Source organism: Lemur catta, chromosome 6, assembly GCF_020740605.2.
Source record: "Lemur catta isolate mLemCat1 chromosome 6, mLemCat1.pri, whole genome shotgun sequence".
NCBI classification, from domain to species: Eukaryota; Metazoa; Chordata; class Mammalia; order Primates; family Lemuridae; genus Lemur; species Lemur catta.
Window position 1 is genome coordinate 4,072,752 of NC_059133.1, and position 15,239 is coordinate 4,087,990.

At 54.1% G+C, this 15,239-nt stretch overlaps 1 protein-coding gene across 1 annotated transcript; it reads right to left on the bottom strand.

The window, feature by feature from the left end:
* Positions 1-5,139: 5,139 nt before the first annotated feature.
* Positions 5,140-13,603, bottom strand: UPK3A (uroplakin 3A). The gene is given in 7 exon segments (XM_045554877.1): positions 5,140-5,381; positions 5,383-5,401; positions 7,020-7,152; positions 9,133-9,215; positions 11,037-11,316; positions 12,467-12,622; positions 13,514-13,603. Coding segments are annotated over 7 exon segments (864 nt in total). The 5' UTR covers positions 13,566-13,603; the 3' UTR covers positions 5,140-5,240.
* Between the last annotated feature and the right edge of the window lie 1,636 nt (positions 13,604-15,239).

Genomic DNA, 15,239 nt, shown 5'->3' on the forward strand with positions numbered 1-15,239 from the left:
GTGTATAGGCCAGACATGCACATATCATGTGCCCTTGGACCACACCCCACAGAGCTAACACGCACCGTACACTGTAGACCCTCACACGGCGTGTGCCGTTACACATACATGCTATAAACATGCTAATGGAAAAGGAACTAATTAAGCCTTTTGGAGCCTCCACCCATGCCCATATCAATTTCCTACAGAAACTCCTCTGCTGCTCCTGCCTCTGGGCAGGCTGGCAGGAAGAACTGTGATGCCAGGGCTGGGGAGCAGTTGGAGGAAGCTGTAACCTCAAACTCCTGGCCTCAAGCGATCCTCCCACCTTGGCCTCCCAAAGTGCTGAGATTATGGGTATGAGCCACTGTGCCCAGCTGCATGTTCAGTTTTAAGGAGGAAGGCTGGCACCTTGGAAATTCTCTCTGGCCCTCATTCTCCACCATCAGCTCTGCCCACCCGCCAGACCTCACCAGTGCCTCAGCTCAGGCCTCCTTTCCAGTGGTCTGGAAGCTGGCACCAGGTTGCTCTGAGGTCCCCACTCACCAACCTATGTCCCCTACCCTTGCAGCCATGGTATGGCCAGGAGGACTGGCAGGGCACTGCACAAACAACCAAATATGCACTAAGCCCTCACTGTGCCGGGGCTAAGGACACCTGCCCTCATGGCTCTGACAGCGCAGTCAACTGGGAAACCGACAACAGACCCAGGTGTCAGGGCATGATGAGGCTATGAGGAAAGAGGAAGTTGTGCAAGGGACAGATGCTGCTACAAAATTAACAGGGCAAGACACAGAATGGAAAAAATTTGTAAAACATGTCTGACCAAGGACCTAATTTGGAATATGTAAAGAACTCACAGTTCAATAATAAGGTGAATAACCCAATAAAAAAACTGGGTAAAAGATTTGAACACATGCTTCTCCAAAGATATATGGATAGCAAATAGGCACAGATGCTCAATGTTATTATTCATTAGGGACATGCAACTCAAAACCACAGTGAGATGCCACTACACACCACTAGAATGACCAAGAGTGAAAAGATGTGACCATACCAAGAGCTGGCAAGGATGTGGAGGAACTGGACTTCTCACCCACTATAGACAGGAATGTAAAGTGGTATAACCACTGCACACCTATCAAAATGGCTAGAATAAAAATAGTGACAACACCAAATGCCATTGAGGATGCACAAAAACTGGATCACCCATACATTGCTAGAGGGAATGTAAAATTGTGCAGCCACTCTGGAAAATAGTTTGGCCATTTCTCTTAAAACTGAACATGCAGCTGGGCACAGTGGCTCATACCCATAATCTCAGCACTTTGGGAGGCCAAGGTGGGAGGATCGCTTGAGGCCAGGAGTTTGAGGTTACAGTGAGCTATAATCACATCACTGCACTCCAGCCTGGGTGACAGAGCAAGACCCTGTCTCTATTAAAAAAATAAAAAATAAAGAGTAAATATGAATTTAACTGTATAACCCAGCAAGTATTCTCTTGGGTATTCATTTCAGAGAAATGAAAACTGTGTTCATATAAAAACTTGTACACAAATGTTCATAGCAGCTGTGTTCCTAATAGCCCAAAACGAGAAACAACCCAAATGTCTTTCAGTGGGTGAGTGGTTCAACAAATGCCGGTAGATTTATACAATATACCACTCAGCAATACAAAGGAATGCAGTACTGATACATGAAATAGCTTGAATGAATCTCAAGGAAATTATGCTGCAGGAAGAAAAAAATAATCAATAAAGGTTACATATTATATGATTCCATTTATATAACAGGTGGGTTTTTGTTTTTCTTTTTTTTGAGATGGAGAACAGATCAATGATTGCCAGGGTTAGGGACTGTGTAGCAGGAGGGGGCCTTGTGGAGCTGGAACAGTTCTGTATCTTGATTGTGGAGGTGGTGACTCAAAGCTACATGCATGATAAAATTGCACAGAATTACACATACACACACACACAAACACATGCATGCACACACAAATGAGTGCCTGCAAAGCTGGTGAAATCTGAATAAGCTCTGTGTATTGTACCAATATGAATGTCCCAGTTTTGATACAATTATGCTGTAGTTACACAAGAGCGGAGGCTGGGTGAAGGTGCGTGGAACCTCCCAATACACTGCTTTTTCCAGCTTTCTGTGAATCTGTAATTATTTCAGAATAAAAAGTATTATTTTAAATGGTACAAACACTTTGGAAAACAGCTTGGCAGTTTCTTAAAAATTAATCATACAGCCACCATATGACCAGACATTCCACCCACAAGAAGTGAGAGCAGATGTCCATGGAGAGACCTGAGCATGAATGTTCATAGCAGCTTTATTTGTAATAGCCCCAAGCTGGAAACAAAACAGGTCAATGATGGATCACCAAGCTGTATAATGTTCATACAGTGGAATACTTCTCGGCAAGAAAAGGGGGCAAAATGTTGATGCCTGCGACAACATGATGAATCTCAAAATATTTATGCTGAAAGAAGCCAGACAAAAAAGAGAACATACTGTGTGGTTACATTTATATAAAACTGTAGAAAATGCAAACTAATCTTTAGAGACAGAATGCAGCTCAGATTACCAAGGGGCATGAGGAAAGTTTTGAGGAAGATGGATATGTTATCTCCATTGCAGTGGTGGATTCATGGGTGTCAAAACTCATCAAATGTATATTTTTGTTTGTTTTAGAGACAAGGTCTCCCTCTGTCACCCAGGCTGGAGTGCAGTGCCCTGATGATAGCTCACTGTCACCTTGAATTCCTGGGCTCAAACCATCTTCCTGCCTCAGCTTCCAAGGAGCTGGGACTACAGATGCACCACCATGCTCAGCTGGTTTTATTTTTATTTGTAGAGACAGGGTCTCGCTATATTGCCCAGGCTGGTCTCGAACTCCTGGCCTCAAGCAACCCTCCTGCCTTGGCCTCCCAAAATGTTGGGATCAAAATGTATGTTTTAAATAGGTGCATCTTACTGTACGTCAATAAAATGGAAAAACCAAGCTGGGTGAGGTGAGAGTGTGGTGAGGAACAGGTGCTATTTCAGACAGGGTGTTGATCCTGTCCAGGATTCTGCTCTGACAGCTCCTCTGTGATTGCTGTTCTTCCAGCCAGATAGGTAGCTCCCAGGTATCCTAAGCCTGGGGCTCAGGGCTCTGTTGGATGGAATTGAATGACGTACCTTTGACTGGTCTAATCTCAGAAGAAATCACCTACCTATTTGGGAGCAGCCTTCCCCATCTGCCCCTCCTTGCAAAGAAGAGATCAGGGGAGCCCAGCCCTCCTTGCCCCAGTTCTCACAGCAAGCCTAGGGTGAGTAGCTACTCAGTGAGCCATGACTGGGGCAGTGGGCAAGGTGACACAGCATCCAGTCGAGGTGGGAATCTCAGCTGTGAAGGCCCTGCCCTGCCAGCCATGGCAGAGGAATCCTTCAGACTTGGAGAAGTGAGCTAATAAAATTGTTTCTGCGGGTGTTTATAATTAGCAGTTTCTGCAAAGCCCGAGAAGGCCAGCCCAGAAGCCATAAGCTAAGCCACCAGCCTGGGCTGTTCTGCGCAGGAGAGCGGACTGGGAGAGCCAGGTGGAAGGTGGCAAAGGCTCGTTCTACCACGCTGATTCCAAACTCCCCTCTCTCCCCTGGAACTGCCCGGGAGGCGCCTGGGAGCCTCATTCTGCAAGGACCGGTCAAAGGAGGAGGTGTGTCAGTCTGCAGGAGTGCAGGGGCGGGTGGCGGGTAGAGTAGCGCTGTCACTGCCTCCGTGATGGGGATGTTCTGGTGCCCAGGAAAGGAACAAATGCCAGAAGACAGGGCTGGGGCCCCAGAGGGACTTTCCAGTGAGTTTGCCCCTTGCCTCCTTGGCTGTCCCTCTGTCCCTGCCCAGATGCTAACGGGGCCGTGTCCATCGCCTTCTCTGTCCCCCCCAGCCCTTGTCCTTTCATGATCTCAGCCAGATCCAGGGCTGTGACCTGACTACCAAGGCAAAGCTAACGGATGCAGCTGGTCTTTTAAAAACAAAACCCAAAAACAGTGTCCTTATTAGACGCAGACAGCAAAAGAAAGATCAAAGATACCGGCTCCCTGTATCCGCATCCTTGTCTCATGGGATAACGCTGAAATAAAAGGGGCCAGACCCACGGCATGAGCAGCGGGACACCCCGAGGCTGAGCTCTCCCTGCAGCTGTGCCCCAAGGGGAGGGTGAGGCAGGAGCCTCAGACCTAGCCCAAGCCCAGGGCCAAGAGAAACTGTCTCATGGCAGGCTCCCGGGAGGATGGCAGGCTCCCGCGGGGATGGGAGACGAGGGACAGGGCCTTGTGGCAGCTACTCACAAACCTGTGTTCTGGGAGGATTGCGGCGTGTTCTGCCAAGACTCAGATCAGCTGCGGGGAACCCAGCCTACGTGGCTCTGTGGAGCGACAGGGCACCCTGCCCCTCCGATATCTCCAACACTGCTGTCTGCAGCCCCTTCCTCCCCCTGAGCTCCAGGACCCGGATACCCCATTGCCCACTACTCACCTATACCCATGCTCATGTTTAACTCCCCCCAAATTCTCGATTTCCTCCAACTCAAACCACTGGTCCCCACTTTGGCTGAGGGCCCCGCCACACACAGCAGCCCTGGCCCCGAACCCAGAAGTCAGGCCGACTCCCCTCTCCCTCGTCTCCCACAGCCAATCCGTCAGCAAGTTCTTCGGTGTCCTCATCAGAATTCCCCCCACCCCCCAGGCTGACTTGGTGCCCCGCAGCTCTGCCCACCATGGTGTTTGTGTTGCCATGGGTCACGTTTGACCCACTCAGTCCTTGTCGTCCTGCTGGACTGGGAGCTCACTGAGGGCCCAGCTCTTCCCTATAGTCCAGCTTCAGGGTCCTCAGGGAAAGTCATGGAGGAACCCAGCATGCACGGCTTGGAAACAAATCCTTTCCACCAGCCCATTTTACAGATGCAGAGATGGAGAGTTGGGGGCAGGGCTCAAGCAACTCACATGTTTGCACTCAGCTCTCACCACTGTGGCCTTGACTGAAAATCAGTCCCCTGCCCTCACCCTCTAGAAAAATAATCCAAGCCCTCAATATGATATCAACTCATTCATCCATTCACCTCCTCAGTCATTCATTCTACAAACTGCTCTTAAACTCGAAATCTCGGGAAGATTTTATTAAGGGTTTTCCTGCAGTTGGCAACACACCCGGTTTCACCGTCCATCAGGGCGTGAACAGGCCAGCGGGGAAGAGGCTGCCGCCGGGGGTGGTGCTCAGCTCAGTCCTGGAGCTTGCTGGAATACACCTCAGCCCTGTCCAGGGGCGGCCCCCGGTTCACGGACGTGTAGGAAGGCTCTGAGGTCCCCAGCGACTTGGGGACAGCCTCCTGAGTGATCTGGGAGTCGTGCGTCGTTTCCCCCGTCCGAACTCCCCATGTCCCTGGCCAGCGGGATGCAGAGAGCCAGGATTAGGCGGCGGGGCAAACCCAAACCCCTAGAGGTGGTTGTGGCCTTAAGACTTAGACATTGCTTTCACAGACGTTGCCTTAGGCATTCATTCAATCCCAATCTTTCTGGGCACTCACCCTGGCCAGGCCCTGGGAATAAAGAAAATGTCACCCTCTTGAAACTCTGTGAACAGTTTATAGGTCTCACTGTGAGCTGGACAATTTGAGGCCATTGTCCTATGTCCCCAAAGAGCCAAGATTGTAGGGGGGGACAGACCACAACAGACAATGACCACACAGAATGGACAGGCACAGCCGGGAGCCGCAGGAAGGCTTCCTGGAAGAGGAGGCAGCTCGGCTGGTCCTAAAGGAGAAGTGTCGAGGGCAGAGGGAGGCGCCTGGGTGAGGTCAGCAGGTGTGAGGCAGGCAGGGCTGAGGAGCGCCTGGGGCAGCAGTGGGAAGGTCGGCGCAGCTGCAGCCAGATCAGGGTGGAGATGTTAGGAGGGACAAAGGGCAGAGCAGGCTGAATTCGGAGCACAGGGCCTCGGGTGCCAATCAGGGCGCTGCCCAAAGAAAGGCAAGGACATAACCTGTCCTGACTGCTCCCAGGTCCAGCCAGGTAGAGTCTTTTGGTAGCTAACGTCATCTATTATTTGTGTTTTATTGACTTAAATGTCAGAAGTCAACCTGATTTCCAAGTTCACAGCCCCCTCCCCGACTCCATTCCCCACCCGCCCCACCTATCTTTCCCCGCCTGGCTGGTTTCCACGTATCCACTTAATTGTACCTACTCCCAGCAACTCTTCTGTCTGCCCCTCCCACCCCTCCACCTGTCCCCATCTTCAAAGCCCCCTGGGGCCGCCTCCCTCCCACGGAGGGGCACACACCACGAGACACTGATCCTTCCTTCTGGGAGCCCGCCCTGGTGCTCCAGGCGGGAGCTGCCCTGCTGTCTGGTTTCCGAAGGCACCTATGGGTCCTCCCAAGTATTAGTGGAGTGTGTCTTCCCCTGGGCAGCCCGGCGAGCCCTGCTACGCCCACAGGAGACCTCAAGCCCTAATCTCAAGCAGACACAAACCAGAGGTGTTAGTGGAGTCAGGAGACCTGCATTCCAGTCCCAGCTCTGGGTTCTGGTCCCAGGTTGTGTGACCTTGGGCCACCCTTTCCCCCTCTGGGCCTCAGTTCCCCTATCTGTACTGCAAGTGAGTGAATTATAATGACAACAAAAGCAAATACTTGTTAGTTCCTGGGCACTTCCCTGAGGACTTCACAGAGATCATTCCTCTTAACCTTCACAACTCCAGGCGGCCAATAATATTTATTGCCTGCATTTTGCAGATGGGGAGTGAGGAATAAGAGGATAGCACGCCTCGCCCAAGGCTGCACAACTCTGGTGTCAGAGCTAAGATCAGAGTTGGCTGCCACCAGCAAGGCCCAAGTGCTGAGCCCCTCTCCCCAGCTCCACGACTTGACCTTGAAGGCCCTGCAGCCTTGAGATCTCGGGACTGTGCTCCCCTTTCACCAGACCCCGCGCCCCAGGGTGGAAGGTGGCTCCCTTGCCTTCCTGGAGCCTGTCCCTGGGTCCGGCCCTCATGGCTGGTGGGTACTCACATGAGGCTGAGGATGATGGCGCCAGCAAAGCCCAGGAGCAGGAAGAAGGGCAGGGAGCCCAGGATGGAGGTGATGACGATCATGCCTCCGCTCCTTCGGCCCGGCCAGGTGTCGATCACTGAGTGCGGGGTGACTGCAGCAGACCAAAGCCCAGTTACTCCCCAGGTGCCCGGAGCCACCCGCAACCTTCTCCCAGGGAAGAGGCGTGTCCCCCTGCCCAGGCTATCAGGAATCCAGGGATGAGCCTGGGACCCGGTTCAGTGACTCTCTCCTCCCAAGTTTTAGGCACAATTACCTTGTTTGTCCTAATCCCGATTCCCAACTTTCTTGTGTTTCTGGCCTCTTCCTCTTTTAACTGCCTTTTTGCATATTTTTATTTTTATTTCATTTTTTTGAAGACAGAGTCTCGCTTTGTTGCCCGGGCTAGAGTGCCGTGGCATCAGCCTAGCTCACAGCAACCTCAAACTCCTGGGCTCAAGCAATCCTCCTGCCTCAGCCTCCCGAGTAGCTGGGACTACAGGCATGCACCACCATGCCAGGCTAATTTTTTCTATACATTTTTAGTTGTCCGGCTAATTTCTTTCTCTTTTTAGTAGAGACGCGGGTCTTGCTCTTGCTCAGGCTGGTCTCGAACTCCTGACCTTGAGCAATCCTCCCACCTCAGCCTCCCAGAGTGCTAGAATTACAGGCGTGAGCCACCTCGCCTGGCCTCCATATTTTTAAATTATAAATGGACTCAAGTCTGCTGGTGAGATGGGTGGGAAACAGTCTAAACAAGTAAAACAAAGACAAAGCACAGGGCCCTGATCTAACAGGGCCAGGGGCACTGTGGCTCTCACTCTTCTGGGGCTGGCGTTGCCCTTCTGGAGCTACGCGAACAATTTATAGGTCCTGCTACAGCCGTCCCAGGCAGGTCTCCCAAGTCCGCATCCTGCAGATCTCTCATTGCACTCAGGGACACTGAGCCCCTGTCTAGGGACATGCAGAATCCAGGCTGAAGCCCTGCTGCCTGGGCCCAGATGCATGTTGTCACTAGACTGGCCCTTAGGTCCTCCCACAAGAGAGCTGGGCCTGGTGCTTCTGCCTGGGTTCCGCAAAGGAAGCCTGCCGGGGAGCCCCAGCAAGAACTCTTCTCCCAGCTTCTCAGATGAGGAAACTAAGGATTCGAGGGGCTCACACGGGAGTGAGGGTCAGAGGCTGGGCTTGGAGGAAGGACCCTCAGTCCCAAGGGTCCCAGGGCTGTTTCAGCAGCACCACGATTCCTGGGAATGCCACGGGAGGGGTGGGCATTCCCAGGGAGTGAGGGAGTGAGGATGGGAGGAGTCCCCCCGCCATACCCTGTCACACTCACGCTGACGCACGCCCCATGCCACACGCTCACTCTCACATGCACTCACACACTCACACACTGCCCTACCCGACCCACCAGCGTGCGACCTATCGGAAGCCGCAGGTAAAATGCTCAGCTCTGTGCCGGCCCATCCGACCAGGCAGTCTTGGGGGCCAAGCTGTGGTGGGAGGGGAGTCCTAAGTTAGGGTCTTACACAGTCAAAATTCCAAGTCCCTCACGTGGCCCCTGACATTCAGTAGACACGATTCTGTGTGCCTAAACCTCGGATCTCTGCTGAGAACCTCAGATGGTGTCCAGGAAGGGACAGGCAGGCCCCCAGCGGCTCGGGCGCCCTCCCAGCCCTTCCGTGGTCAGGAAAACCATCCAGGTGCTACGGAGAAGGGGTGGGGGTGGGGGTGTGTGGTTCTCCTGCTGCCTCCTCTGTCTTAGTCTCAGGCCTCTGCAACCATCTCACATGGTCATAGAGGTTCAAGCTATGTGCCCCTTGAGGCCACACACCAGAGGGCTGGAAAGGCCGCCCGCTGGCTTTGACTTCAGCTACACCCGCTGCCCGGCCCAAACCCCACCAAGTCCTCCACCCTGATCTGTTTCAACACCTGGCCCTCAAGGACTGAAGCGAGGAAGGAGGAAGTTCCATGTTAAACACTTGAAGGTGCCTTTTACTCATCACCCCAGCAGGCTGCCCGAGCCTGGGGAGGCATTCCTGCCATTCCCATGGTCCCGCCTGGCCCTTGAGGGTCCCTGCAGCCCCCCACCACTTACGCCACTTGGTGCGGATGGGGTCCGACCAGAGGGTCTGGTCCTGTACCAAGCCAGTGGTCATATTGACGAGGACATACTTGAACCTGGAAGGAGACGGAGCGAGCGTGATTCCATCCTTCCTGGGAGCCCCAGCCACAGGGAGGTGGGAGGTGTCAGAGGGCCTGGTGGGGGGCACAGCAGGGGACCTTCCAGGAGATGGAAAGGTAGACAGCCACTGGGTGGGCTCTGGGCAACAGGACGGTGCTGCATCTTGGCCACACATGACTCCCCGGGCCCTTCCCCAGTTTAGAGGCCACCTCCTCCGTGAAGCCCTCCAGAGTCAGCGCCCCTGTTCTAGCTGCTCCCTGTAGGAGGCCCCTCTGTTTCCTGTAGCAGATTTGCTGAGTGTTAAAGCATTTGACCTCCTGGCATTTCTGCTTTCCACTGCTCCAAGCCTGGTCCTTGGCATCTCGAAGGGAACTTTAAAAAAAAACCTGGAATAATATTCATCACCAAGCTTGCTGCCCTTGGACAAGAGCTACATTTTAAGTGCAGAAATCCCCAACCAAGTGTTACTAATCACAAAAGAAGATGGAGCAATACAGTACAAAACATCCACAGCCTGCCTGAGGTCTCATACATCGTCAGTTTAAAGTGATGGATGTTCTGAGGACTGAGAAGTTTACAGCTGCAGTTTAACACTTAAAAAATAATTACAACTCTTAATCTCTTTTATTTTTTATTTATTTATTTATTTATTTTTTTGAGACAGAGTGTCACTTTGTTGCCCGGGCTAGAGTGAGTGCCGTGGCGTTAGCCTAGCTCACAGCAACCTCAAACTCCTGGGCTTAAGTAATCCTACTGCCTCAGCCTCCCGAGTAGCTGGGACTACAGGCATGCGCCACCATACCCGGCTAATTTTTTTTTTCTATATATATTTTAGTTGGCCAGATAATTTATTTCTATTTTTAGTAGAGACGGGGTCTCACTCTTGCTCAGGCTGGTCTTGAACTCCTGACCTCGAGCGATCCACCCGCCTCGGCCTCCCAGAGTGCTAGGATTACAGGCGTGAGCCACCACACCCGGCCCTTAATCTCTTTTAAAAGAGTGTTTTGCTTAATCCTGTACTTCTCTCTATTTCAAGGTGAGAATTCCAGAGGTGGGGCTGTCCCCAAGGCAGGGTGGGCTTGTAGATGAAGTCAGAGAGGGCTGCCTCTTAGGTCCAGGAGGAGGGAGAGCTTTTGCCATGTTAAAAACAAGGTCAGAAGTAAGGGGTTGGGGAGGGAGCCGGGACCTTGTCCTGCCTGGTGGCTGAGACCCAGGGAAGGGTGAGCCCTCTGAGAGCATGGCAGGCGGGCGATGTTTGGGGCCCCAAAAGGGTCCAGGAAGCTGCAGAGACCCCACCCTAGGTATCTCCATGGTAACCGGAGCAGGTGTATCTCAAGGCTTTGGCACCAGGCACTCTGAGCCCTGTGCTTGTACAGAGAAGACGCTCCGGAAAAAATGTGTGGGAATCAATCCGGGACGTGCTGGGGTGGGGTGGGCAGCAGAAGGGCTGGAAGGAGGAAGGACAGAGCCGAGGATGAGGCTGTGGGTGGAAAGGCCTTGGGCGGGCTCTAGCTCATGCTGGGCCACAGCTTTCTCTAGGCAACCTTCCGTCTCTGGACCACACTTTCCCTCCCTGTAGATGGGAAGGCTCCCTGTAAATGGTGACCTCCACACACGAGATGGGCTCGGACCAGACGCATCCTCTGTGGGGCCCAGTGCAAAGTGAAAACGTGGGTTCCTCACAGTCGCACGCCCAGGAAGCCGCCCAGCCTGGGACCTGGGAAAGTCCCAGCACTTGAGCTCTCGAGACGCGTGGCTGCTCCCGCTTCGCCCCCACTGCCTCTTCCCCAGTCTCTCCTGCGGCCGCTCACACCCACCTGTACTCCGTGGCCGCCGACAGGGGTGGGTTGCAAAGGCCCTGGAAGTTAGGGTCCCACAGGCAGGTGGAGTTGGCACCCACCCTGACCAGGTATGCATTCAGGATCTGCGAGGCCTGGGACACGTCCCCAATGGCATCCAGGCTGGGCAGGTCACTGCAGGGGCTGAGGTCAAAGGCCGCAGCTTTGTAGGGGCCTGTCCTCCCGCCCTCTGTTTGCTGGAACGTGGTGCTCAGTGGGTTCTTGGTGCCATCCTGCACAGAGGCATTCCTGGAGCTGGCTGCAAAGGTAGTGCCAGGAGTGAGGTTTCTGGCTACTCCAGCGTCACTCACTCAGTCATTCATCAAACACCCCTGAGCATCCTCTCTGCCCCAGCTCTGTGCTGGGCACTGGGGTCACAGACACTGGGCAAGCTCAGTCTCTCAGTCTCTGTTCTCCCAGCACAGTGGGGGACATGGACAGGGATCACCTCCCTTGCTTCAGGCGCTACATCTGGCTCTCCCACTGCCACATTCCTGTAATCCCCTAGCCCAAGGGACATGTGTGCCCTCATTGCTGAAAGCCCTGGATTCTCTCTTCTGCAAAACGGGAAAGGAGGGTCATATGGTGCAGGGGAAATAACATGGAGAAGGATGGACCTATGTCGGTTCCCTGGTCTCTGCCTTACTAGATAGGTGATTTTGGACAACTCACTCCACCTCTCTGGACTCAACTTCTCTTCTGTGAAGTGGGAAAGGACTATCCCCCAGTGCCCACAGATTGGGCACAGGTAGGTGGTCACTAAACGTTTGCTGAAAGAATAAAATAATGCCCCTGAATGAGCAGTCGTAAACAACTGGTTGCTAGAAAAGTAAACGTCGTCACTGGGCTCCTTCTCTCGGGAGCCCAGTATCCCCACCAGTGAAGGGGTCAAGGGCTGGGCTGTGCAAGCAGGTCTGAGCAGGTCCGAATGCTTGCCTTTGTCTCACAAACACTGAGCTTGAACCACCCTGGGAAGCCTCAGGAAGGACTTGGGCTTGAGGACCAGAGAGCTGAGGGTTCACCCTCAAGCTCTGGAGCTCCAGTGAATATCCACCGCTCCGAGCCTAGGTTCCCTGCCCTGTAACGGGCGTTGGTAATAGCTGCCGTGTGGGCTGGGTGCACATATGAGCTCTAAGGTGTGCACAGCACCTGATATGATGTAGGTGCTCTGTGATTGGTGCTGTCATTATTTCCCCACTTGACTGGATACCCTTCTAGGGTAAAGACAGGGCTGTGGCCACAGCACCCAGTCCAAGGCTGGCCCAGAGTGGATGCCAGAGCATGTTGGTAAAGAGAATGGGATAGTTTAATTAGACTACTACAAGGACGGAACATCCGTCTACCTTCCTCCTCCCTGTGGACAGGTCAAAGCCCCTTTTGGAGCAGCCAGAGGGAAGCGGGGCCCTTACCTGAGTCGACCAGGACGTAGAGGTAGATCTCACAGGGGCCAGCGAGGGCCTCTGAGCTGTCAAACATGCAGAGAGGCTTTTCCAAGGCCACGGTGGTGAGTGTGGGGTTGTTGGTGGCAAAGGTCACGCTGGCCAGTTGGGGCTGGAGATTCACAGCTGGAGGAGGCAATGAGGACAGGAGCTGCTCCTGGCAGAACTGCCCATGCCCATGGGCACCCTCTGCCCCCCATCTGCATGCAGTTACTGAGCACCTGCTGTGAGCCAGGCTCTGGGCTTCACCCTCCCCCAGGGCCACCTCGTGAACTTGTCTCAGACACAGGCAGTGCCCCTGCCCCCCACCTGATCATCCTGGCCAGAAACCGGACAGTCGGGTCAAACCGCTGCCCTCTGCCCCTGCAGACATTCAGTCGCCAAGAACCCCGTTGCCCCTGCTAAGCGTTTCTCCACCCACTGGCCCAGCCCCCCTCTATCCCACCCTCTTCACCTGGACCCTAGTAACAGGCCCTCTCTGCTCTCCCACATGCAAATCTGTCCATGTCACTCCCCTGCTGGGGCCCTTCCATAGCCCTCACTGCCCTCTGACAGTCCAGCCTCTATGGAAAGGCAGCAAGGTCCCGAAGTTCTGGGCTTTGCCTTGGTTGGGTTTCCAGCCCCGCTCCTCCGCAGGCTCCAGGGCACCGATGGAGGGGCAGTTCCCAGGAGAGGCCATGCTGCCTCCCACCTCCATGGACTTGCCCACGCTGGTCCTCACCGGAATGTCCCTCCGTCTCCCCCAGTTCGAACATTACCGTGAGTCTGGGTCTGGTCCCTTCTCTGCTGTCCCGCAGACCCCTTTGTGTTGGTCTCTCGCAACACCCACCGCAGGGCTGTAGCCAACCGTGAGCCCGCAGAGTCCCACCAGAGGAAGCTCATTACTGTTGGCTATTACTACTATTAATAATAATATCTGGGTCCCTGCGCCAGGAATCAGGGTTCAGGTGGTGCACGCCCCAGGACACAGCTGCCTGCTCTCCCTAGGCACAGCCCCCTCCTCCCTTCTCCTCCTACCCGAGCCAAACCGCAGGCAGCCGAGGGCCAGCAGCGCCCAGAGCGGAGGCATGGCCCGGGAGGAGCCGCAGGAGCGCGGGGTCCAGCGGGCGAGCGGACACCTGGCCTCTCTCGCCTGCACCTGCCGGCCCTGGGCGCTCCTCGGCCCCACCCCCGCCCGCGCCGGCCAATCCGCGGCCTCCTCGCTGGCTATTTGCATACGGCCCCGCCCCGGGCTGCCCTGAGCCGCACGGTGCCGCTGGGCGCAAATCCGACCTGGCGGGACCTTCCCAAGCCCTCCCCAAAGAGCCTACTGTGTGTTGAGGCCAGCGTGGCGCTTTCACGGCGTCTCCCACCTAATGGGATGTTGGGGGCAAGCCACCCTCTCTTGGAGCCTCAGTTTCCAAACTGTAAAATGAGGACACCGGTTCGCACAACTATTTATGGAGCCCCTACTATGTGCCAGACATTGGGTTCTTGGGAAATGAAACGGGGTAACCAGTAAAAGTGCTATCGTGGGAAAACAAAGTCCCGGGCCTGGGAGCTGTTGGAAGACCTCCGGTGTGACCCTTTGGGTTCACGGGTGCAAGGCCAAGGCCCAGGAAGGCCGGGCAGGGCAGGGACTCACCAGGTCATACGTGGGCTCCCTGGAAACAGCGAGACTGGTGGAACCCAGGAGTCCTGCTGCCCAGCCCAGGGCTGCTTCAAAAGGGATGGAACAGGGTTTCAGCGCCTGCCTCCTGAGGGGGCCTTTGAAAATAGGAATCGGGCTCCTCACCTGGACTAGAGGGTTCCTTCCAGCCTCAGGAATCTGTGCACTCCTCCCAGTGCACCTTAAATAAATTTTACATTGAAGAAATAAAATTAAGTCAACAAGGATGGGGAAAAACCAAAATTGAAAACCAAGAGAAACTAATGAATCTGTGTATGGTACTGATGACATAACCCCATCGGCAGAAAAAGAAAAGAAAAAGCGTGCAGCTGAGTAACTGGAACTAGGCTTTCTGGCTGCGCCCCCTTGGTGGAGGATACCCCAAGGACAAAGAGACCTGCAATAGAGTCCTGGACCTCACTAGTGGGGTTATTGGCAGTAGGGAGGGAGAGCGGTTCTGGAGGGACTCCCCTAGGATTGGTGTTGCCAAGACCCAGGTTCTCCCTATAGGATGAGGGAGAGATTTGGAATGAAGGAAGAAAAACTCCGTGGTTTTGTTGTTGTTGTAGTAGTTTGAGACAGTCTCACTCTGTCACCCGGGCTAAAGTGCAGTGGTGAGACCATAGCTCACTGCTGCCTCTAATTCCTGGGCTCAAGCAACCCTCCCTCCTCAGCCTCCCGAGAAGCTGGGACTACAGGCACGTGCCACCACACCCAGCTAATTTTAAAATTTTTTGTCTTGCTATGTTGCCCAGGCTGGTCTCGGATTCCTGGCCTCAAGCAACCCTCCACCTTGGCCTCCCAAAGTGGTGGGATTACAGGAATGTGCCACTGCATCTGGAGTTTTTTTTTTTTTTTTAATTAGTTATGAAAAAAAAAACCAACATTCCACCTCTGTCTACTGAAAGGGCCTGGAAGCAGTAACAGCCCAGTTGCAAAGAGCACGGAACCACCCTGAGATGCTGAACACCAGCCTCCAAAGGCGCCAGGCCCTGGGAGAGATGGCTGACTCCAGAGCTGGGACAGGGAACGTCCAGAGGAGCCTGACATATTGTACGTCTTACTGTGCTGGAACGTGAAGAGGGGCTTGGAGGA